Source organism: Hypoxylon fragiforme (genome assembly GCF_022984875.1).
Source record: "Hypoxylon fragiforme strain CBS 206.31 chromosome Unknown GGS25scaffold_3, whole genome shotgun sequence".
In the NCBI taxonomy this organism is placed as follows: domain Eukaryota; kingdom Fungi; phylum Ascomycota; class Sordariomycetes; order Xylariales; family Hypoxylaceae; genus Hypoxylon; species Hypoxylon fragiforme.
In genome coordinates, this window is record NW_026054758.1 from 2,883,003 (window position 1) to 2,907,917 (window position 24,915).

General features: G+C 48.3%; 4 protein-coding genes across 4 annotated transcripts; 2 read left to right on the top strand and 2 right to left on the bottom strand.

Moving 5' to 3' along the window:
• Nucleotides 1-381: 381 nt before the first annotated feature.
• GGS25DRAFT_519748 (uncharacterized protein) lies at nucleotides 382-1,740 on the top strand (the record flags this gene model as incomplete). The annotated part of the gene is made up of 1 exon (XM_049263766.1): nucleotides 382-1,740. The coding sequence occupies one exon, from the start codon at nucleotides 382-384 to the stop codon at nucleotides 1,738-1,740; it is 1,359 nt and encodes a 452-aa protein (XP_049119210.1).
• A 3,520-nt stretch (nucleotides 1,741-5,260) lies between these two features.
• Nucleotides 5,261-6,235, bottom strand: GGS25DRAFT_196142 (uncharacterized protein). The gene is made up of 2 exons (XM_049256757.1): nucleotides 5,621-6,235; nucleotides 5,261-5,559 (listed from the first exon to the last, which is right to left on the bottom strand). Exons 1-2 carry the CDS (start codon nucleotides 6,032-6,034, stop codon nucleotides 5,440-5,442), a joined length of 534 nt encoding a protein of 177 aa, XP_049119211.1. The 5' UTR covers nucleotides 6,035-6,235; the 3' UTR covers nucleotides 5,261-5,439.
• A 5,160-nt stretch (nucleotides 6,236-11,395) lies between these two features.
• GGS25DRAFT_482719 (cytochrome P450) lies at nucleotides 11,396-14,013 on the top strand. Its single transcript, XM_049260291.1, has 2 exons — nucleotides 11,396-13,547; nucleotides 13,625-14,013. Exons 1-2 carry the CDS (start codon nucleotides 12,025-12,027, stop codon nucleotides 13,824-13,826), a joined length of 1,725 nt encoding a protein of 574 aa, XP_049119212.1. The 5' UTR covers nucleotides 11,396-12,024; the 3' UTR covers nucleotides 13,827-14,013.
• Nucleotides 14,014-14,019: 6 nt separating this feature from the next.
• Nucleotides 14,020-24,143, bottom strand: GGS25DRAFT_196205 (vacuolar protein sorting-associated protein 13). The gene is made up of 2 exons (XM_049256758.1): nucleotides 17,445-24,143; nucleotides 14,020-17,395 (listed from the first exon to the last, which is right to left on the bottom strand). Exons 1-2 carry the CDS (start codon nucleotides 23,909-23,911, stop codon nucleotides 14,245-14,247), a joined length of 9,618 nt encoding a protein of 3,205 aa, XP_049119213.1. The 5' UTR covers nucleotides 23,912-24,143; the 3' UTR covers nucleotides 14,020-14,244.
• Between the last annotated feature and the right edge of the window lie 772 nt (nucleotides 24,144-24,915).

Below are 24,915 nucleotides of genomic sequence, written 5' to 3' on the forward strand. Positions count from 1 at the left end.
GGGCATATCTTCGTCATCCAACTCCACGAAATGAAGAGTTCTCACCAAAGGCACATCCTACAATCATCAGTGACGCCACTCGGTAGGATTTGCTACCACTAGCTGTAGCTGTAAGCAAGGTAGGTGTACCTAGGCAGGTAGGTTTTTGTTTGCGTTGTACGATATGTAATATCTACTCATGGTGCGCTATATACCGGACATAGGAATGTTCCGCCGACTTCCCGGAGCACCTACCTCTCGTTTCTTTGTAAAAAAAAAGAAAATGCTCGTAGGTTAGATTTTTCTTTCTCAATACCATTTTGTAGCTTTGAGGCTGCGCGTGAGTGAGTGGTCGAATTACCTAGTCATAGCAAGAGAAGCAGAAAGAAACCCACAGCCGCCATGATACGTCCAACGCAGGCATTCGTATTGACGGGGATATTGCTGAGCGGTAGTTTCATGACACTGCTGCTGCTGCGCACGAATCTCGGACGCGAAGTTTTCGAGCCGATCAATATCCTGCAAGGAGGAGGAAGTCCGAAAGATGCGCAGCCCTCTCCCCGATATAGACCAACCCCTTCCTACACGCCGCCGCCCATACAAGACCCGTTTCCGGCCTTGGCCACGTCGGCACCACCACCAATACCAGCGTACAACGTCCCCGAGAAGGAGCTGTGGAAGAAGTACGGGCTGGAGATCGCGCCGCCGCTCATCATCGGGTTCACGCGGGCCTGGCCCATGCTACTGCAAACCGTCGTCTCGTACATCACCGCCGGCTGGCCCGCCGAGCAGATCTACGTCGTGGAGAACACGGGGATGCAGCAGGCCAACGCGCGGGGCCAGCTGACCCTGCAGCACCCGTGGTACCTCTCGCACCGGCACCTCGCGCGGCTCGGCGTCAACGTCGTGCAGACGCCCGTCCTGCTCTCCTTCGCGCAGCTGCAGAACTTCTACCTCTCGCTCTCGCACGCGCGCCGCTGGCCGTACTACTTCTGGAGCCACATGGACGTGCTCGCGCTCGCGCACGAGGGCGGCTTCGAGGGGCTGACCCCCCGCGCCGGCGAGCCGGGCTACAGGAGCCTGTACGCGCTGTGCCTCGAGGAGCTGCGCCGCACGCTGGCCACCGACGCCGAGCGCTGGGGGCTGCGGTTCTTCGCGTACGACCACCTCACGCTGCAGAACCCCCGCGCGCTCGAGGACGTCGGCGGCTGGGACACGCTGATCCCCTACTACATGACCGACTGCGACACGTACACGCGCCTGCACATGCGCAACTGGTCGCAGGTCGATGCGAACTGTGGGGTCATCACGGACACGTCGGTCGCGCTGGATGATTTGAGGGCGCTGTACAGGGACCCGGGTGTTACGCCGGACTTTAGGGATCCGAATCCGCCGCCGCCGCCACCACCGCCGACAGAAGGGGAAGGGGATGAGCACACGAAGAGAAGCACCGAGAACGCCAACCCCGCCCCCACCGATCCCCTCGAATACTGGAAAGTGCTCCTCAGCGTCGCGGACCGCATGTTCCACTACAAGCACGGCAACGACCGCGGGCGCAACACCTGGCAGTCGGGGCAGCACGGCGGGCAGGGGGAGCCGTTCTACTACGACGCTGCCGGGTTTTCGGAGGCGCTAGGCGTCCTGACCGAGGCGGGCAAGGAGGTCTTTCGGCGGAAGTGGGGACATGGGGATTGTGATCTTATCAAGGGGGCGGGGCTGAAGTTTGAGGACCAGTGGCGGGTGCTTAAGGATTGGGAGTAGTTAGGTGGAATGATGCTGTGTGAATTCGCATTATTGGCAGAAAAAAAAAAGGGGGGGGGATTGGGTAATGGGTAATGGGTTAGATAATTGGGTAGGAGGGACATGCCCCCTTTTATATACGAACTTATGATATGGGTTTATTGGAGGTTATAGATACATACCTAGTTAGGTAGGCAGGAATGGGTGCCAGGTAATGGAATCATAGGGATATAAGGCTGTATCTTGGGTATATAATTTAGGGCACTCAAATGTGTGTGTTTTTGGCGAATATTTCAGTCTGCAAATTGCTTCCTACTTGCCAGCCATACGACGTAGTCAAACTGTAACCTTTGGAAACAAGGCATGGGCATGAGGACGCAGTTTATGAGATGTTGTGGAAATCGCAGATTGCGAAGGGCTATAACATAACAACAACCGGCTATCAACTATAATTATCAGCTACTCGGGTCAGTATAGGGGGACCAGGCCATGTGCTTTTTTAGACCGTAGATACCATCGCATGTAATGATTTATTATCATGTTACCTGATAGTAGTCGTGATGTTAGTCTAGTTACCTAGGTACCTAGGTACGCAGTCTCCCCTTTAAAGCCGAGTTTGACCTAAAGAATAGAAATAGGGGGTGGTACAGACAACTCCAACACGGTACACTCCGTCTAGATCTCCCGATCTACCCACTACACCCTCACCTTCCCCCAGATTCCCCATGGGGTCAGATTTCCATTCACACCAACCACCCTTTCGGCACACCAACTGCGATGCGCGGGTGTTGCTCTACCAATACCTACTTCCTCCAACCGAATGACCCTTCTTTTCACTCACGGAGTATCCACAGGTCCCGTGGCACCGGTACGAGATGTGTGCTGACATGCATACAGTAATTCTCACGTGTTGAACGTGCCGATGATTACCGTGCTATATAGGTAGGTAGAATAGGAGCTAACCTAGGTGGGTATTCTTGCAGCAACAGTCTTCCCATTTGAAAGTCGCATTGCGCTGGCAGCATTGGAAGACACGATATATCCATGTCTAGGTTGACTAGGGAAAAGGGGGCGCTGATCCGATGGCTCTACATAGTTATTAAAGGGGGGTCCAGGCGGATGTAGTAGCTAATATGCTTGGTAATGTGCCCAATGTTCAACATCCGTCCAAAGTTATAAGAGCCGCAATCTGAAGAGATCTTGCCCCTGGATTAATATGATTGCCGATCTTGGACAAAACCTACGGGCTTTTCCTGCGAGGAACGAATGTCGTATATTCTAGAAGAGAGAGCCCCCCGTATGGATCAACAACTTTGAACCGTCTCATGAGTACGCTCCATAGCAACTATCGTCCCTTCGACCCATTAGAGCAGGAGATAGGATATGTGCCTGGGTAGGTAGGTAAAAAAACAAAAAAAAAAATGGTCGACTTACCGCTCCAAACCACCCAAACGTTCCTATACACCGGACCGACGTATGATTGGCCGGGAGTTACACCAAGCACACCAAGTCGGAAATAGGGTGTTGATCCAACGTTCTAGAATCCCAAAATCGAAGCTGATCGATCCGTTCGGCATTCGAACGTTCCTACCATCCCCGATACCTGATGTGTCTATCAGCCGGTTACACTCATAATAACTATGTATGATACTAGATAGGCGCTTGCTCACAACATCAGCAACAGATATCAATATGCCCAGGTGATCAGCTTACTCTGATACAGACGGCACTCTCGCTCAAGCAGCGAAGAGTAAGTACATAGCATTGGCTACTATATAGGACCGCTGAGTAAGCTTGGTATTAATGAGTAAGTACATGATAATGAGTGCAGTACCTATGCTCGATATACATAGTTAGTACCTACCTATACCTACTATATTTCCTCACCTCCGACATCGTCACTCCCTCACCATCACCGGCCGTTATTCACGGTGGTATAACTTACTTAATAGGACACATAGTCTTCCGGATTGCCAACCATATATACATACATACATACCTACATACCCACACACAACTAACAAACCAATCTATCTATCTATCTTTAAAGCACGTTAACAACCGGCGATCTTGCATCCCACCCAACCCAGCCCAACACCCGAAAATAGCAACACCTCGACGACCGGATTGGCCGGGATGGGGTTTATTATACTCCTACCTACCCTCCTAACCTACCCTATGAGCGCAAACTGCCAACCAACTCTACCTATCTAACCTAATCTAATGCCAGATTCAGGGGTGTGATGATTTTTTTAATTTCTAATGCGATTTGGCGTAGATCGTGGCTCGACTCATCTCACACCTACATATCCATCCGTCTCCCATATCCATCCGTCTCCAAAAAAAAAAAAAAAAAAAAAAAAAAAAAGACACGGCATTTTCGGGAAATCATGGAATTGGCCAATTCGCTATGCACAATGCCATGTTGTACTTCCAGCATACATACCTAAGGTAGGATATGTAGGTACCTACATACATACATACATACATACAGTACCAGTAAGCCAACCCAGAGGAAAGCCTTGAATGCTTTGTTTTAAACCCAACCCATGTCAACGGCCGCGACCGCGACCGCATCTTCTAACCTTTAACTAAGTTAATATTACTCTGGACAACTCATACCTGGCTCATAACTCACACCTCAACAACACAACTCACACCATGACCATGACCATGCATACCTACATCACATCACAACAAGCACAGAAGAACAACGCACAATGACAGTTATTTGATCAAAACTTGTATTTTACTTGTTTGTTATTGTTGCTTTCCCCTTTCCCCTGGCCTCTCTTCTACACGCAACACAGCGCATTCCTGTCTTTCCCGCTAGCGCGTTCTATAACCCAACACGGCAGTTAGAGAGAGAGACAGCAGCCCTATTCTACCCTACTACCTAACCTAGCGATGGATATGTCCGATGAGCCAACTAACTATCTAGTTCCAATGATCAATCAGACTTGTCTGCCCCGAGAGGAGAAACCTTAGTAGACCTGTCAGGCACACACGCCCAAGCAGATCCGCAATGCTCCCAAAAAGCGATGGAGCCCGAAAAAGAATCCACCACCCCCTTTAATGTAGACATCCCGTGTCGATCTCGCCCTTAGTCCTGCGGATGCGGTGGGAACCGGAAAAATGAAGAGGAAAGAAATAGAAAAATAGAGAAAAATAGAGAGATTAGGACAACTATAACGCCTGGCCCGATGCAGATATGCCCTTGCCCCGCCTTTCCCATCTTTGTCGTGTATGCCCGCCGGGGAAATATAGACTTTGTTGCTGCTGTTGTTGCAAAATACAGAGTTTGTGGCCTGTTTGTTTCTAATGATGTGTCTAATGAGAAAAATAAACCCGTCAAACTTCATCTGTCCTCGTGAGGGTTGTATATGTAATTATAGAAGCCTCGTGTTTCGTTTCAAAAGTTGAGCCACCAATATGTTGTGTGGTATATCTAATGCGGTTCATAAAATATATCGCATGCGTTTCGTTTCGTCTCGTACGTCAAAATAAGGCCATGGCGAAATCGAGTTCGGCATCGGATAATTAAGAAGATTCGTTGCTTCGCGACGCGTGCGTGCGGAAAAAAAGATCAATTATACAGCCGCCGGTTTTTTGTTCACGGTGATGCAAATGCAAAATGCTGTGTTGGGGTATCTTAAAAAGGGGGGGATGAGGATTGCTCGACAATCCCCAATCTTCTTCCACGTTCCATCTTTCCGCCGTTTAATGCTTGTTCTGCTCCTGACTCCCCGTACTCGTAGTGGAATTCGATTGGTGGCGATGATGCTGTTGGTGGTGGTGGTGATGGTTTTTATGATGCGGGTGAGAGTGATGTTGTCGCACCTGAGTTACTTGTTAGTATATCTACCTGGGTAGGTATGTGTACATGGGAAATTCGACTTACCCGTTGGCGACCTCGCCGCTCCTCCTCGGCTGGGGAGCTAAGCGACTGTCTTTCCTCTTCGTACCATGCACTCAAGCTCTTTCCGCCGAACATTATGTCGTCATCATCTATAACTATAGGTTCCATCCAGCCCTGTTTTTGCAGTTCCACCTCTCGGGCGTCCGTGTCGGGTAGGTAGTAGTGTAACGTCTCGTCATCGGGGTGATGTGACGTGGTTGATGTGGTGGTGACCATTTTGAGAGGAGAAGGGTGATGCGCGTGTGAGCTTGCGGTTTTCTGTTGCTGGGACTTGGTATGGGAAGATGAGTGTGAAGGACGCGACTGGGAGTGAGAAGATTTACGGCTTTGCTGCGAGGTTGGTCTACTTCGTGATTTTCTGTTGTCGTCAGATACGATCGAACTACGTCGCGACATGGGCGGTGATAGTGTTTTGAGTTTTGAGTTGAGTTGAGTGCAAGACTCTTGTTTTTCTTCTTTCTCCTTCTTGTATTTTTATAGGTGTGATAATAGGCGTGTTAGGTTAGATAGATAGATAGATAGATGTGAGTGTGTATGTGTGTGTGTGTTTTGGGTGTTGCTCTGTTGCTCCACGGATTATATAACTCGTTGTCGTATAAAGTGGTTGTGTTTGTTGATATAAATTTGGCTTGCACCAGGCTGCCCCTTTAATATAACTTGGTTGCTGTTGTTACTTAATTGAAATCCAATCCTATGTTGTATCTCCGCTCCAAGGACGGAAAGTCTAGCCAGTGGACTCTGGGGAAATAGGAGGTGCCAGGTGGGTAAAAAGGACAAGAATAGAATCCGGAGGAGGAGTCAGAGGGAGGAGTTAGTAATAAATAAGAAGCTTGGAAGAGAGTTTAATATGAAGGGGGCGATGAGCTTAAACGTTACAAGGAGAAAGAGAAAAAAGGTTTAGTTTAATGATAACTACAATAATTGATATAATTGATACTAGGTACAACACAAGTACACTGTAGTGACTGTACACTGTACATACAGTATGTACTAATGTACCTAAACAATTAGACCGTTTGAAATGAACCAATTGTTGGGGGCTGGTTGGCAAAAAAAGGAAAAACTTTTGAAGACCAAAATTGAATTTTAGAGCTAAAAAAATTAAAACTCTTTTTTTTTTTTCTTTCCGACGGTGACAAACGGTAACTAGTTACATTACGGTGCAATGAAGAAGTGGATGTCCGGAATAGGGATCCCAATACGTTACTGCCAAGAACTATCACGGCTATCACGGTTGGAAGACGGTTATACTGAATTCAAATACTTCAATGTGCAATTGTTCTTTTGGAATTTCGGTAACCGAAACATGGAAGCTAATTACATATAGCTCTTAATTGAGTTATTGAGAACGTCAATACCTACAACTAACACTTGTACATATTTCGAAAGACTTGAGGAATGAAGATGGGACGATTCATGAATTTCCCTCGGGGGCTTTAATCAAGAGTATAGTAACTAAGCACAGATGCTTTACCTGACCTACCTGCATAGAATCCATCTGACCTTCCGGAATCAGGTATTCGATAGACCGCAAGGTGTAAAGCGAATGAAGATGACATCTCGTCTCGGTCGCGAATACCTATTACCTAGTAGTCATACACTACATGGCTGACACGTATCCACATAATACCCCAGGTAAATGCCCCGTAGCGGAGAAAAAAGTTGGCTGCAAGGAATGAGAGGTTGAGGCCCGGTCCGGAAACAAGTCCGGTTAATTAATGGCTTCAGAGAAGCTCTATGCTGGTCAAGCACTAGGTAGTAGGCACGAAGTCGTAATAGTGATGACCGAAACCACGCCGTGTAAGTCGTGTAAGTTCAAGGTTGTTGAAAGTCGTGTCAAAGTCTTGCCCATGTAACAGTTCAAGCGGTAATCAACGTGGCGGTTTATATGAAGAAGATAAGATGAAGATGAGATGAGATGAGATAACTAATGGCTTAATCGAAAAGATTTGTAAACATTTGTTACTCCCGCCACTTCAACGGATGATGAATTGATATTATCTCCCTACCCAGCTGCTAGGTAACCCACCTAGGTGAGACAACCTATCTTTAGCTTCCAAGGTTGGCTTATAGAAATCCGTCAAGATACCGTCAAGTCGAAGCCATAAAACCGTATATGTAGTGCGATAGTACGAATACTTACTTTCCCACACACTAACCTAGGCAACGTAACTGTATATAGGAAGGCATGTGTATGCGGCCTCTACTCGGTCTATCTAGGTGATTCATCAAAAGTTCGTAAACGTGGGCTTACTTCATCCGATCGGTTAAGCAGGCTACATAGGTTGTCTGTCAGCTTCGGCCGTCCAGGCCGCGACCACTATTCGACTGGGAAGGCGGGCGAATAACGAAATATAACTGCAAGCATCGGTCACATCTAGACCGGCCGAGACGGTTCTCTCAGCGGCAATCATTTACTTGGGACTGGCCTATCTAATAACAAATAGGCAGTCCATGTATTGTACCGGGCCCTGCCTAGCAGGCTACCAATTACATAGTAGGTAGACAGGTAGGCAGATAAAACCTCATCGGAGTTGCGGTTATCCTGATTTGGCCAGTTCCTCAATCAAACTTCTATCTTTGATATCGGACTTGGGCTCGAGGCTTTGTGGCGTTCAAGATTGCGTTTGGGCCTCTTTTCTGTGTTTGATTCGGCCTTTGTAGAACTCAAGATGAATGCCTACCAGGCGCTGTCTACCTTGGCATATAGACATCAGATCCCAACTGCGAGCACCAAGTAATTTGTACCACAATAACAATAGATATATACCTAGTAGGTTCAATATTTCCATTGACCGATAGTCTTACACGTCTCATCGTTCTGCGTGTCATGTAATACCACCAGCCAACAGTCAGCGCTTTGATTATCATCATGTATTCGAGAAGCCTTATGTCTGTAAGCCAAGTCTATTAGGCCCAGAAGACCAACCGTACTTACTGAACAGCTGGGATATTGGATGTATTGGATGGATATATCTTTTCCGGGGTAGAGTGGCTGGCTACCTGTTAGGTAGGACAGTAGTGCAGTATGTAGAATATGTAGAGTATGTAGCCTTGGAAGGTAGAGTAAGCAGATAACGACATTTCCTAGGGCTGCTAGCTTGTCCTTTCTAGCATTAATGTTACATACATGGCCGCTGTCATCACCGGCCCGGCTTATCGTTGTCTGCTCTTCGCGATCTTACATCGTGTTTACCTAGGTAGAGATGACATTCAGACCTTTAAACGCTAGATGATACGTCTGACCAAACCGTTTTCTTTTCCATCTAGTTACTATGTATCCATCCATTCGTCCACCTCCATGCAATTTTTATATCCCCCCCTTCTCGAGCATTCTCTAGGCTGCATACTAGCTAAGCTACCATACATAAGCGTTTCTTTTATGATCAACGAAGCGGGGAGTGGACCCTGGAATTAATTTTCATCAACATGCCCAAAAACCTACCGCATAGCTTTCAACTTTCCCCTCCTCTGCCCCCCATCTTCCCAACTCTGAGCTAAGCTAAGCTAAGGGTTGCAGTTTGAGGGGTTCATCAATCTCCTCAGCGAAAACGCGCTAGCGGGCGATCCTTGCACATGCTTCGCCCGGGAAGGCACGAGAGGTTCGCGGATAGCAGCGCATCATTTTTTGCGTTTTGTTGTTGTCGATCCAACAACCCGCGATGCGATTTGATGAGGCGCTTTGGCCCCTGATCAGGCAGCTCAGGTGGCTCAGGTATTTACGGTCGACTAGGTATGTGTAGATACTAGATAGCTGTTTTACAGTACATGTATGTACTCTAGACAGCCCGCTTAGACTGCATATCCTAGCGAGGTAGGTACCCAGATATTCTGTATGGCAATGTATGTAACCGTCGGGCTACCGAACAGTGAACTACCCTACTTAGGTAGGTAGCTAGTTAGCTAGCTACAGTTCGACAAGCGAGCCCCTGCTTGCCCGTAATCTTATGCCACTAACTCAGATAGGTACTTATATACAGTACGTAGGCAAGCAGGTATGTAGACTGAGATATTGCGATGAATCCGTATCAACAAAATACTTGATATATCAGTATAACTAACTGTGTGCATGACTATGAATGCGGGATGTCGAGGTCAACTGATAGGCGTTTCCTCCGTTTGAGGCTGTCCTGGGACCGGATCTTGTGGCACAACAATTATCATGTGCAAGACGCTCTGACGGCCGGTCAGATTCCGTCACATTATCATCACCAACCTTTTTTCCATGTATAATAGTATAATACCCTACCTATACATACAACTATATCCAAACCGTTTCCTTGAAGTTTTTCCAACCGGACAAGCAGAACGGAAGAGAGGGGCGACGGAGCGGAGGGAATAAAAAGAAAAGAAAACGGACCGCGCGTCATATTATTATTATTCCTCGGGATTTGGGATCTTGCTGCGAAATCTAACAATGTTGCCTTCATTGCAACCATTTCGTCAATTTCGTCAATTTCGTCATAGCGGAGCTGCCAAGTCGCATGCATTCTGTCGACATCATGAATAAGCCGAGATGACAAGCATTGGTTTTTGTTAGATGGGACTTTCGGGTAGATAGATAGGCAGAGAGAACAAGCACGGACAGGGCGGATATACTAGTATAGGGCAGAGAAGAAGAAGTGGGCAAGTTTCTATAATTATTTAGCAATAACTAGTAATAACTATACACCCTGCGATGGGCGTGGGCTGCGTGGATACGTGCGTCATCTGCAGACCTTTCCTTTAACCACATCTGTACGACCCTTGTCTCAACTTTATATCACATCGTCGCTATCTTTCTTGCCTTCATCGACGTCATCAATGCCAAGTTGCCGCCACAAGACTCTCGAGACTTCTGGGGACGTCGGCGGGGGTTACCCCTGAAGCCACCAAAACCCCCCCACGACTATTACCACACAGTATAAACAGTATTATAGGTAGGAAGATCAGTTTTTCACCGGATCAAAATACGCTGCATTATGTAATTGTCGACTACACTGCATGTACCGTTTCCTATGTCTGCTAATTATGCTCTTTAATAACTCTCAAACAAACGAAAAGCACGTTTCCATCTTGGTGCCCGAAAAGGGGAAGAAAGGAGGTGGCAGACCTCTCTGCGCCTAGGCATACTACATGATACCAATCTTGACGACTATTATGTTGAAGGCTCTTCAAGCACGGCATTGAATGTCTACATAGTATTTATTCCATGTTTCACAGCATTGTTCAGTGGCTATAAAGACACTTGTCAACACATGCTGCAGTCCGTGTTCTAATCGAATCGTATTGCTTCATTTTTACATCTTGCAGAGTGAAATTCCAATACGCTCAGAAGCATCCATCCAATTGTTCAACTCCACACTTTCCTAACCTTAGAAACAATTGATCGAGGCATGTTTAGCCGTCATCAAGGGGCAGCATTTGCATGAGAATTCTCAAGGCAAACAAACTTCAAACGTTGCCTACCTACCTACAATTGTCGTGGCTCACATCTATCTCAAGCAACTATAACAACAATGAAGAGCTGCCTGGACCAATTAAATAGTTACCTCTTACCTATGTAAATGGCATACCTACCCGGTACCTACCAATAGGCCTAGGCACGACATAACTAGTGTAGCCCGTCTTGCATGTGAAAGAAATACCTTGCATTTCATTGGCCGATGGCCAATTCTTCCTTGAAATACCCAACTTCGATGTTTGCTTTCTTTCTTTGAATACGTCATTATATCACCGAATCATACATAGCTGTCCATGATACTCTCTAGAGAGAACCTGCTATCCTATCATAGAGCTATTAGATACTTGAGGTCCCTATCTACCTATTCTATGTACGCAGGTAAGGTATGTAGGTATTGCACAATACATAAAGTACTAGACCTAGGTAAGGAGTAGCAAACGAGATGAAACTGTCTTAAACATTCATAATGCCTATACCCAACAGCACCTAAACTATGTAAGCTAACGGCCCAAGTTCGTTCCGTCTTGGAACCGACTCCAACTTCAATTCCAACTCCACCTCATCCGGAGTTATCCAGAGGACTTCCATCTTCTTAATTATTTCTACTTCTACCCCCATCTCGAAAGGAAGGAGGAAATCTCCAAAAAAAAAAACAAAACAAAAAACCAAATAGTTATTAAATTAAGGGAAAGAAAATGTTCAAAGGCCCCTGTTCACATACCTAGTATTACACAGGCATCGATACCCCGCCTCTCAATGCTGGCTGGACTTGGCTCGTGTGTTGGATAAGATCATTACCTATCTCGTACACCTGTGATGCGCGTCAAGCCCCTGAAAGAGCGATAAAGAAAGGCTTAAGCAACACCAGAGCAGCCCAACCTAACCTGCTTGCCTATCCAGCTCCACTCACGATCCTAACCTACCCTACCCATCTCCACCCACGATGGCTTCCAAGCCAGAATCCTCCCCTCGGCAGCCTACCACCACCGCGGTGGACCCGCGCCCCCGGCAAGCCACGCAGCGCTACATCGGCGCGACCGTCCTCCTCGCCGCCCTCTCCGGCCTCCTCGCCCTCGACGTCCTATACCTGCGCCCGTCCGCCCTCTCCCCGGCTCGCAAAGCCCTCGGCCTGACCCTCGTTTTCTTCGGCCTCTACACCCAGACCATCCTGCGACGATCATGGCAGTACTACACCACGATGGCCCAACTCGGGTGCCTGCCCCCTCCCCGCTACCCCAACGACCCGCTCGGCATCAAATACCTGAAGGAGGTCGCGGGCTTGATCAAGGGTAACGCCCTCCTGGCCGGCTGGACGCGGCTGCTGGGGACGGTGGGCCACACGTTCGAGCACCGGACGTTCCCCAGCCCGTCTCCGATGCTGCTGACGGACGAGCCGGCGAACGTGCGCGCGGTGCTGACGACGCGCTTCGACGACTGGGACCTGCCGCAGCTGCGGATCGACGCGCTCTCCCCCATGCTCGGGCACCACAGCATCTTCACCACCAACGGCGCGTCCTGGCGGCACGCGCGCGCCGTGCTGCGCCCCGCCTTCGTCCGGGACATGGTCGCCGACCTGCGGTGCCTGGACCGGCACGTCGCCAAGCTCGTCGCCACCATCCCGCGCGACGGCGCCCCCTTCGACATGCAGCTGCTGCTCTCCATGTTCACCATCGACGCCATCTCCGACTTCATGTTCGGCCACACGACCGACATCCTCGGCGTCGCCCCCGCCGACGGCCTGCGCTTCGGCACCTCCTTCGACCTGTGCACGCAGAGGCTCGCCGACCGGTCCAAGCTGGGGCGCCTGGCGTTTCTTGTTCGCGACAGGGAGCTCGACGAGGCCATCGCGTACATGAGCGCGTTTGTCGACAAGTACGTCGCCGAGGTGAAGCACGACTTGCAGCTACTACAGCAGCAACAACAACAACAACAACAAGAGAAAGGCGAGAAGGAGGAGGAGGCGAAAAAGACCAGCGCAGACTCGAAACGCTACATGTTCCTGCACGAGCTCCTGCAATCCGGCGAGCCCGACGCCGTGATCCGGGACCACCTGATCAGCATCTTCCTCGCCGGCCGGGACACGACCGCCAGCGCCCTGTCCTACCTCTTCCACGAGCTCTCCGCGCGGCCCGACGTCGTGCTCGCCATCCAGCGGGAGATCGCCGGCCTGAACCTCGCCGACGAGGCGGAGCTGCCCTCGTGGGAGAGCCTGCGCAACATGCAGTACCTCAACTGGTCCATCCGCGAGGCGCTGCGCCTGAACCCGCCGGTGGCGAGCAACGCGCGCGAGGCCGTCCGCGACACGGTGCTGCCCGCGGGCGGCGGCCCCGATGGGAAGGCGCCCGTTTTTGTGGCCAAGGGAACCACGCTTCGGTACCTGCCGTGGGCTCTGCAGCGACGAAAGGATATCTACGGCAGCGATGCTGAAGAGTTCCGTCCCGAGAGATGGGAATCCCTTCGAACCACGTAAGTCCCCAAAGCACCTTAAACCTGGAAAAAATCTACCCACTAACCTCTCACCTCCTCCTCCTCCACCACCACAGCTTCGAATACGTCCCCTTCAACGCCGGCCCCCGCATCTGCGTCGGCCAGCAATTTGCCCTGACGCAGATGGCCTTCGTCGTATTTCGGCTGCTGCAGCACTTCAAGACCATCGAGCGGAGGGATGAGAGGCCGCCCGTCCTGAAATTCGGCATCAGCACGACGTTGCTAAATGGGTGCTGGGTTAGCATGACACCTGCGTGAGTGAGCGAGTGAGCTATTTGGTTTGAGATGTAATGTAATACCCTACTATATTACTTGAAGTAGGCGCCTAGGTAGGCAAAGGATGAGCTGGGTAGAACTGCATTATTATGATTCTTGTTATTGCTCACGAAGCTTCTCATAATAGCCTTAAAGTCAGTTAGTAATTTGAAATTTAATTTGAACCCAACTTTATAAAAATTCATAAGTCGTGTTCCTAAGAGATAGATACACAATTGCTTAGGTAGAGACGTAAACAGCACACCAAGACCTCGTACTAAACCACATAACCCATGACGCTCATCAATCCTTCCGCGTCCTTTTCACCCCTTTTGCACTTACTCATCACCAAAAGCTTACTTGGCCAACTAGCCAAAGATACCCTCGTGATATCCCCCAATATTTCCTCCATAACAGTTTCTCACTCTAAACCCCTAAACCTACGATTGAACTCTTCAACGGCTATGGCTACCATGCGGTACAAGAATGCTCGCCCGCTCTCTTCGCCAACCGGTATGAATGGTCCATTAGTCCCGCCGCGTAGGACAATACTAAGACCTGTGCGCTCCTTCGAAATCGTCTGGACATCTTTGAGGGGAATATCCCACTCCGTAGTCAATCTCCGGCTTCGAACCAAAAGTATTCGACTAAATGTCACCATTACCACCTTATCTTCTCTTGGTAGTTCGATATGCGCAATATAATCCTCGTTGAAGTATTTCCCGTTGTCTACTTGCTTGAGCCAAGATTGCCCTAAGGCTTCACGTTGGTTATAAGGGCGAACTATACCATCCGCAGGCACGAACCGTGTTAATCGCACCCGGTCCAATTCAGAGCCGTCAAACACAGTGGTTGTATTTCGAATGCCTTCGGATACATTGGATGCGAGGTCAAACACACCGACTGCGGGCTTGGTGGCAAGGCCGATGAAGCCTTTCCCAACACCTTTGAAGAACCCGACCGCGCCCTCTTGTTCTGCGCCTTCGAGAGGCTTCCGGGCGACGCCTCCTATGCCAGATGCAATTGATGTGAAGAATGAGTTTGCACCTGCTGTAACGCCAAATAAGGCATGCTTCGGCCGGTTGCGAGCCCGGGTAATGCGGCGGCGGTCCTGGAACTGCTTGTCTAGAGTTGCGGCGGCCAAGCCCTTGCCAAAACTGCCTGTGACTTTGGAGAAAGAGTCAGAAAAGCCATAGACGGATTTCTTGACAAAGCTAGCGGCTCCCTTTGCAATGCCTATTCCCAGGTCCTCGGGTTTGTCGGACATGATGAGGCCTTGGTATGGTTCGTAGAAAACGTCGGTTATACCACTGCTGATACTGTTGAATAACCCAACAGGATTACCGAGGAAGTCAGCACTCCCAATGATTTTGTGAACTTGGTATAGAACCTCTTGACTATAGTGATTGGATATGTTTTGTGTCAAGACGGCAATAGAGACTCGAGCATTCTCCAACAGCAAAGCATTCAGCCGAATCGGTGCATCATTGACATTGCCGATAGCCATCGTCATCACGTTAACGAAGAACATAATGGGGTTTCGGGATGAGGTCTTGTCCTCCACATTGACTCGCTCAGTGCGCATGAAGGACAAGTCTAGTTGCATCGGCTGTATGTTCAGGACTTCAAAGTAAATGTCCTGTCCTGACTGCTCTTGTTTAGGTTCGGGAATGTCTAAGCCTTCGTCGCAGAGTTTGCCTTCGTTAGTTTCGGACCACAAAGCCCCCGGGATTTTCGAGAAATCCAAGACGGCATAAATGAAGTCCTCGTCAAGATCGATCGTCATCTGTTGAAGAAGCAGAGTAGCGTATTTGACGTATAGCACGCCATACGAGTCGTCTTTGACTCGGGTAACCATGGCATGTAGTGAAGGATGCAGCTCGGTCTCTTTGGCCTGCTTGGGCACGACGCTAGGGTACAATATCATCGGGAAGAGACCACCGTATAGTTGGTTGTCAATTTGGATCCATTTGACAGAGGTGCTGATGGTTTGGTAGAGCGCTGACTCATTATAACGCAGATTGACGTCTCTGAATGTAATGTACGCCAGTTCCTTGAGCTGTTGGTTAATGAGTGAGATGCCAATGCCGGATAGTTTTAGTTGTGCTTGGAACGTCGTGTTTGTATCCTGATTCTTGACTTCAAAGCCACCACTGTTGCTACTACTTGAACCCGTCTGCGTCCTCTGGCGGTACAGGCTTTTGCTCGCTTTGAAGTTCGATAGAATTAGTGTCTGAGTCGGACCATCGGCAGCAACGTTGATGTCAATGATCTTTTGTGTGCCAGAGCTGTTGGCGAACTTCATCGGGACCTGATTGCCGATCTCCGCAAGCTTTACATGACGCTCCTTGCCGAAGGCGCCAATGACCACTTCCTTGAACTTGGCGGCAGGGAAATCCCAGGCATAAGGCATGATGCTACGAGGCGGCAGGCGATACCTGACCGGCCTCCAGCCAGAGCGGTCTTCCACACCGTCCTCGTCTATATTGGGGTTTGCCTGGTAGAAAGTGAACTCGGTATCACTCTCATTTCGCATGGAGAATGGCCAATTCTTTGTCTCTAGGCTAAGATGGAGGAATATTGTCGCATCCTCCATCAAGATCTCAACTCGGATGAGACGCTGTCGCTGACCAGCTTTTGCGATCTTGATGTGTACAGTGCCAAGCTCTGATATGTTTATGGGAGATGTCCACTGATCATCGATCCCAGGAAATCTCAGCGCTATCTGCTTTGTATCCGACCTTTGAAGCCAGTGCAGGGGTTGTAGTGAGCCTGGCTTCAAGATTATGGTTTTGGATGAAGTAGGCTCTCTTACAACGAGCTCCTCGCCGATTTTGTTTTTGACTACGAACCGGGGAGCTAGAGTGACAACCTTGGTTAATTTATACTTGCCTTCACCAGGCTCGACAGTAATGCCGACATGTATCTCGGAGTCCTTTTTGACAGACGGCAAGACCACTTCAGCTGTGCTTCCAATTGCATCGAAACTCTGCGCTCTGCTCCATTCTGATTCACCGATCTTTAGGAGAGCTCGGTTACGCTGGTCGTCATTAGAGAATGAGAACATGAAAGGTAACGCTTTTGGCCGTTCTTGATCTGAGGTGTCAGCAACTGCTGACTGGCCGGCTGCCCTTTTCGGCTGTTGCAAGAATTGCTTGCCCCGGATGTTAACCTCCAAGCCAGTCTTGTTCAGGACGACATATGGGCTGTATACAGTAACTTTGAAAGCACCGCCACCATCTGGGATTTTGTAGTAGTGAAGTCTTAGATTCAAATTAAGATCTTCACTGTCCTTGCATATTAGAGTGTGCTCTTTTCGGAAATCTTCTTGTGACCCAGGGTTGATAATAGCAAATTCGCTAGGTTTGAACACGGTATCTTGCATGTCGACACTGATCAAGAGGAGATGGGACAGTTCTACGACATGAACGGGGCTAACACCACCCTTCCTTAAAAAGTTCGTCCAGTCACGCTTCGTATTTTTGTCGTAAATGCGATACTTGAAATCGTAAGGGAGGAGATTCTCTAGAACGATTGGTGGAGAGAGCTTGAGCTTCATATACGGATATTTTCTGTAGATGTTAGACAATACACGATACGTTTAATTTAATTAAGACTTACCCAGCGAGGAAGTGGCCGCGATCAAAGCTGGCGTTGAGTTGGAAATAGAATACATCACTATTTTCGCCTTTACACATGAGCGTGCGTGTAGGTCTCTTGAGTAAGTCTCTCCACCATAAATGTTCCGACGACCAGGCATAGCCAAAGCCCGAATCTGGTCGGACCAATAATGACTTGACGTATGCGGCGGCGACAGGGGCTGGCCGACTTTCACCCGGTGCGATCTTCTCTATCTTGAGTAGATGGCCCTCTTGAGCATCGAAAACGCCAAGCTCAACCGGTATCTGCGTCTCATTTTCGATTACAAGAGGCGAACGGAGAGTTACGTATTTGATGTTGTCAGAGCCCAACTTCACTTCGACTAGTAGTCTATGAAGAGTCTCATCTGTCTTCGGTCGTAGACTATACAAGAACTCACCCTCGCGGTTAAGGCGAATATTCTTGACTGTATCAAAGCCGCTGCCTTCGATCAAGACGGCGACAGTATTTGCCGAACTACTTTCCGACATGATGTTCTCTCGCATCTTTTCCCAATGCTCGAAACTCCATGGGCCTTCTTCGCCATCTTGCAATTTGAGAGAGATGTTTTCGTCATCACTTTGGCTTCTAGCTTGAAGTAGGATATCGAAACCTGTGTAATTCCTGACCTTGTAAGGTGCCTCTACTCCACGAGGTTTCCCTAAGACATCTTCATCCTTCGTGAGGAAGTCGAACGACTTAGACGCCAGTGCGATAGTCGCAGTTGTTACTGTAACATCAAAAGTCCTCTTCGAAGTGACATCAATGGAAAAGAGGCCGCCTTCTTGCTCCTTCGCAACGCCAATACCCACTTGCCATGGCTCTAGAAGTGGCTCCCAAGCGGATTTCGCAAAGTTGTAGACATTGATGTACATATCTATCGCAGTCTCAGCCTTTAGAGAGCTCGACCAGTCTGCCGCTGAAGCTGTAAAATTCTTGATGCTTAAATCTAGAATTGGCAGTTCATGGACGTCACCAATCAGCACGATACGAACTCCATCGATTGACGCAGTAAGCTCCTCGTGACGCTTGGAAACCTTGCCAATATCATGAGATTGGGTTGGCTGATCCTTCCCAGTTCTCCGAGTGGCTATTGTGCCAGCTGCCTTAGCACTTTTGCTTTTATTGGCGGCAATAGTAGAATGTCCCCGACCGCTTGCTGTACGTTCTTTAAGCCCAGCACGGCGGAGCTGTTGTGCTTTCTTATCAGATGCACTAGGCTTTGGCTCTTTCGCTTCATCCTCTGACAGTTCAGATGCCTTGCTAATGATCTGGAGAGCTAGAAGAATATCTCGAAGTGAGAGTCGAAGAATCAACGGGTCGATGTCAATATGGATGTTTGTTGAGTCAGCTTGTGAACTTTCCATTGATAGTTGGAGAGAGAAGTCGTCGAGGATACGAAGTCGTGTCTCGTCAAACTTGTCCATGCGACAAAGAAACATTCCGACTTCCGAGACTTGGAATGTTAATGAGTGTTGTTGGGATAACAGCACTTGCTTCGCCCCTAGAACAATTGCTTCTGAACTAGAGCTTAGAGGATTGGCGATTAGTATAACCTGCGAATCGACAATATTGACACGGAAGGCAACATTCATCTTCGAGTTCTGATTCGCTGCCGGAGCACGATCCAGTTGTGATCCTTGTATACTCTTCTGAGATGACTTTCCCGTCCATTGAACTTGCATGGACTCGGCGTCAGAGATGTCAGGGGTGTCCACGGGACTCTCCAAGGCCCCCGGCGGAGGAGGCTCATCAACCTTTAGGCCAATGGTCACGAATTTTTGAATCGCGAAGATATAATCCAATGCGAAGATGATTCTAGGACTGTCAATGGCGACGACAGCGATGAGATCTCGCTTCTCGCCTCCGGACATGGAGACGCTCGCCATGAATTGCTGCACACTCTTGTTGGAGGATGTCATGATCCTCTTATACTTGCTGCCCTCACGAGTACGACTGTCATGTATGGTGAAAGATTGTATCACAAATTCCGCCTCCAATGAGCCATCGGCTAACACCCGGGTCTTTAGTTTGCTATCGTCTAAAGAGAATCGTGAGAGGCTAGCGGCATCTACGTTCCCAACTGGTTTGTTCTCGTGGGCATTTATTAGCTCAAGACCGATTTTATGCACATCAAACACAAGATCAAGCTTTGTCCAAGTATCGTCTCGCGAGCCTAACTCCGGAGAGAGATTAATCAACTGTGTATCGCCCCCGCTCATGGTAGAAGACATTGTCTTGGCTCGTCGTAAGGTACCTTCGTCGACGTCTCGTTCAGCTTCTTCACCCCTAGCATTAGAGTCGGTCGCGAAAGCAGCTGGGACGGATCTGGAAATATCCAAGAGGAAGTTTAGTTGGTATTGAGTGATTCTGAGGTTAATGTCGGTCATGCTACCCTCAATCTCCATGTCAGGTCGTTTCCACCCTTCTTTATGTTCGGCATAGGTGATGTTGAAGCCAAGGTCCACATGATCAATCATTTCAAGTTCTTCTGATTGTTCGTCGGGGTAATGAAATAGGGATGTTAGTCGGATATTCCTGATGCCCGCAGAAAGCTTCATAGCAATCTCCGACTCTTCAGAGTCATCCAAAGGCACAAATTTGTTCTGTGCGTAGATCTCTCCCAAGTAAGCAGTGGCCAGGTCACGCCTTGGTTTATCTGGAGAAACAGTCCGAGGAAATACGATGATAGGGGTGTTGATGATAACATCAAACTTGAATTTACTGCTGCTTTGTTGCAATTGTTGGGCTTGGTTCGCGGCCGCTTGACGAGCAGCATTGTAGATGGCTTGCATCTTTCCAAATTTGACCAGGAACTCGATAATCTTCCTAAAAGGCTCCTCGAGGAAGTTCACTTTTATGGATCCAGCACGTAAATGAATTGAGGAGTCATATCCTGGATAGGCCTTTTCATTACTAGGATCAAAGGTTTCGTAGCGAAAATCAGCAAGTTCGTCGCCCTGGATTGTAACAAGCTGGCGGAAGCTTGAGTCTTCTGATGCGCCAACATTAATGTCGTCGACCAGTGTTAAATCTCCCAACTTGGCTGCCACCCTCATGGTCTTACCAAGTAAGAAGACACCAACATCGGCATGGTTGAATGAGAGCGTTGCAAGACGGATACCATCATTGTTGAGGATTAGACGAATACTCTTGAGATCAACTTTGACTCGGATGGATCCGCCCTCTGCTTGAGGAGTAGTCACCGGTTCAACAATTTCAATCCCTTCTTCCTCGTCCTCTTCATCAAAGTCCTTGATCTTCGGCGACTGGGTATTCGAATTGTTGTTGTTAGTGAACGTGACAAGTATGAAGTCAAGAAGTGTGAGTAGAGTCTTCCGTGTCACGACAAGGTTAATTGTTGAAACAGCAACATTGACATTTGTTTCTATGCCATCGTATACTGCCATGAATTCTGGTGATTCTTTCTTGACCTTAGTGAACTTTATACGGACAAGATCTCTTTGCTGTTGGCGGTCTTCAACATCACCTGATGACACAATTGACTTGAATTCTGCTGAGGGGTTATCGACGAAGTCGTCAACCGTCACAGACCCCAGTGATACTTCAGCTGCCATGTCAAAAGGCCTAATATAAAAGTTGAGATCAAAGTTCTCTGCGATCAATTCTACAAGCAAGGCTTCAGGTTGCTCGCCGTCAGGGTCGCTTCGATACAGGGACCCTTGCAGCCTGTCAACAGCGAACTTGAATTCGAAATTCCGCTGATTAGTCTTGAAATGTTGGTTCTGGTTTCCATCTGCGGCATCTTCAAATGCGTCCGAGTCATCGTCGGAATCATCATCTTCAAGAATGACGGCAGTCTGCTGGGTAAGAAACAAGTTTGAGGAACCTCTGCGACCATGTGGCTTATGCGAGCGAGCCGACGTAGAACTAAGCAAACGCGGCCTCTTAGGTTGGCCTTCCGTTTTGGGTCTTGATGGCTCTTCATCAAACTTCGGTATCGCAACATCAATCAATTTCATGAGACTCTTGTATTTGGTGTCCGAGACCATAGCCTGAAGCACCGGTAGATGGCCTGATACTTTGACCTTGGTTAAGTTTGGTGCCTTGGGCAAGATCGACAACGCCACTACAAAGTCGACGTTGATCTTCTCCACGATATGTAGCATAGCATTTTCGTCCTTTTCAACTAATTGGGACTTTGTTTCTTCAATCGAAGGCCCAATTAGGACTTGTGTGGATGTTAGCTTAACAAGGAAGCGATCGTACATGAGGGACTCAAGCTGTTTGAAGTCTTCCTCGGAATACTTTTGATTGTGCTTTTCCTGTACCTGCTTCAAAGTCCGTTTGTCAATCAATTCACTGTTGACACTTATATGACCAGCATCTAGGATGAGACAGGTAGACCTCCTGGTCTTGATAGACTGAGGGATTATGATGAGCGGTGCTTGAAGGTCTAGCTTGGCATTGATGGTCTTGTGTTCCTCGAGGGCGAACTCAAGGCCGGCACGTGTTTGTTGTCTCAGTCCTTCAACAGTTGCTCCAGCAGTTTCCATCAAAGCGGTGATAGATTCCATGTGTCTCTCTGGCGGTTTAAAGAAATCAACCACGCCGACAACAAAGTTGGGGTTCCATACGATTTCCAAGGGCTTGAGTTTGGCCGTTACCGCAACATCGCTCTGGCCATCAAGGGGATTTTGCTCAACCTGCAGGTTAAAAAAGGTCTCTTGGTTGGACTTCTCGAGCTCGGCAATGGAAAGACGCCGTTTGCTTTTAGTGTCTGGTGCATCTTTGACTCGAACAATCTCGGTGAACAAACTATCCGGAGTGGTACCATCATTTACTCGGAAGCCACCCAGGCTGATATCTGCAAGTATAGAATCGGGTCGTTTGAGCGCCTTTGCTTTAAACACATCAAAATGCAAGCTTAATAGGTCTGTTTTGCTTCCATGAGGGTTTTGTCTTAGGGTGAAGCTCCCAGTACTGAGGGATGCGTCAAGTTGTAGCTTAACGGTGTCGCGCGGTATATCTACAGTTTCTGCCAGGGCTGTCTTCTCGTCCCAGTCGATCGCCTCATAAAGCTCTTTACGCTGTTCTTCGGTTAGTTGTGTAGTCTCCTCTACCGAATCTGTGGGTTCGGCCGGTTTTGAACCCCACGCCCAAGAAATCCATCCTTGGGGTTGCTGCTCGGTTTTAGGCGGCGCTCTCCTTAGGGCCTCAGCATTCTCCTTTCTGAGTTGGTTTCGAGCTAGGGAACGCCAGAAGCGCAAGTCCTCGTACTCAAGTTTCCACTCAAGCTTATCAAGGTCTTCGGTTTCTTGTGCTGAAAACTGTTGATTTGCCTTTTTCTTCTTGAAGAGCTCGATGTACCGGCGACGATCATCGCGGCGCTCGCGAAAGTAGTCCCAGGTCCACCGACGGTTCCTTTCATGAATTTTGGTGAGTACAGAATTTCCTGCAAACTTAAGCCAGGCACGAGGATCTTCTTTAGGAGTTACCCCCTTTGGTTGAAGCTTCTTGTATTCCTGATGACGAATGAAGTAATGGAATAAATCAACCATCATCAGACCATCTCGATATTGGTCATCGTCGAGGACCACGCCGATTTCGTCGAATAGAAGGCTTGCCTTGAATTTTGGCGCATGTGTATCGCCTGTCTTGTCCAGCTCGATCTTGGCTTGGCCGCTCACAGGCTTTAATATGAACTGGTGATTCGAGGATGAAGTATTATTTCCTTTACCAATCATCTCTTTGAAGTTATTGATCAAGTCATCATGACCCATGTGTTTGTCTTCGTCTCCGACTTCACGGCCAGGTCCCAGTAATGTAGTGTCTGTGTTCCAATATATCGCTAACGCGCCAAGCGTTGCTAGCTTGTGTGTGGTATTGGTAGTGTTTTGGATGAAGGTAGGCTTCCATTCGCCATCAGTACTGACGGCGCTGAACTCTGCTAGAGTAACACCTAAAGCAAAGGGATGGCCAGGTGCAGATATAGCATCTTCATATCTTATGTGGATATTCTTGACTGTGACCTGTAAATTGTCGACAATCTTAGTGACTAAGCTTTCTGTAAAGCTCTGGCTCTTCTTCTGCTCTTCTTGGCTGAGGCCATCTTGGTAACGCTCTTTTAAGAGCTCCGCAGAATCTAGTTTTTCCATCTTGAGTCGTTGTTTCCTGCGCTCCTCCTCATCCTCGTCGTAGGCTGCCTCTTCCTTGGGAGATGCAAGCAGGTAGACATCCTCGATCAGGACCTTGACCGGGGCTCCTCGCAAGTTGGACCATGGAATTACGAGAGTCAGCTCACCCAGATGTCCTTCCATGACATTGATGGGGAGTTTCAACTGGTCCAGAGCCTCTTTGCGAAGCTCAAGATTACGTAGCTTTACATCGCCAGACCATATACCGACTTTCAACTGGGCAGGATCAAAATTCTTTAGATACATGCCCAGGAAACGGTTCAACAATCCAGCAACTAGGCCTTCCAGCATCTTGACTGTATTGCGCCGTTACCCGGGCCGGGACAAGTTTCAAAATTAATGGCGACTACCAAGTCTCTTCATCTGCGAAAAGAAAAAGAGGATTGTATCAACAGAGGAGTAGCCGGGGGGTGTAACGAGTATCGTCTTACGAAGCTAATAGCAGTCCCGAAGAGACGTGCGCTATACTCGAAAGGGTTATAGAATAGGCAGTTAAGACGTCAGTTCATTGTGTGGTACTGACAGATCGAGTCGGGTAGGGATTTGTTCGTCGCGACGGTTTCGAAAGACGTTTGCTTCGTGGGAATTTCGGTGAGTTAGTATGGTAGACACCCGGTATTACAACTAAAAAGGCAGCAAGATTATGAGGCGTGCTGGTACTCTGTTAGATAAGATAGAAGGAAGTTACAGAATAGACTGATGTAGTGAGGTCAGAAAGCTATGTAACGGCTAGGAACTAGGTTAGGTAGTGGCAGGTAGGATAATACATAGTAGGTAGTGTGTAAGTTGGGTGATTGATGACAATTTGACCTAAGCTTGAAAACCAAGGAACGGGCCTGGACTCGGAGCAATTTGAAGATTGAGAGCTAACCTTGAAAACCAAGTGAGCTAAGCTACCTCAACCAGATATGTATGTAAATAGCGCCTGTGAATGTCAAGGTTGGTATGCACCTGTCAGGTCGGAAGAAGTAGAGCAAGAATTAATAGGCCTAGCCAATCAAAGTCAATTGGGCTCGAATTTTTCTACAACCGAAGCAAAAAGAAACATTTAATATCAAATAGTTGGAGAGTTGAAGTTGGAGTTCTAGGCCAGGTAGCGCTGCCTGGATAGATACCTAGTACCTACCTCTGAAAGGATTGATGACGGCGTTTATACCACAGACTTATTAATACTTATGGCTGGACAATAAAATTAGGTACCCCTCCGTGTAGAACAGATGATGTTTTTTTTAAACGCACGGCGTGTAGTAAGCCTCAAAGATGTACCTCTCTTGCTAAATACTATGAGATAGGTA

Excerpts from the sequence above, each read along its gene's own strand:
- GGS25DRAFT_196205 (XM_049256758.1), bottom strand. The coding sequence starts at position 23,911 with ATGCTGGAAGGCCTAGTTGCTGGATTGTTGAACCGTTTCCTGGGCATG. Across the intron at positions 17,396-17,444 it reads CGCGGCCACTTCCTCGCTGG|AAAATATCCGTATATGAAGC; the intron begins GTAAGTCTTAAT and ends TAACATCTACAG.
- GGS25DRAFT_196142 (XM_049256757.1), bottom strand. The coding sequence starts at position 6,034 with ATGTCGCGACGTAGTTCGATCGTATCTGACGACAACAGAAAATCACGA. Across the intron at positions 5,560-5,620 it reads AGCGGCGAGGTCGCCAACGG|GTGCGACAACATCACTCTCA; the intron begins GTAAGTCGAATT and ends CAAGTAACTCAG.
- GGS25DRAFT_482719 (XM_049260291.1), top strand. The coding sequence starts at position 12,025 with ATGGCTTCCAAGCCAGAATCCTCCCCTCGGCAGCCTACCACCACCGCG. Across the intron at positions 13,548-13,624 it reads TGGGAATCCCTTCGAACCAC|CTTCGAATACGTCCCCTTCA; the intron begins GTAAGTCCCCAA and ends CCACCACCACAG.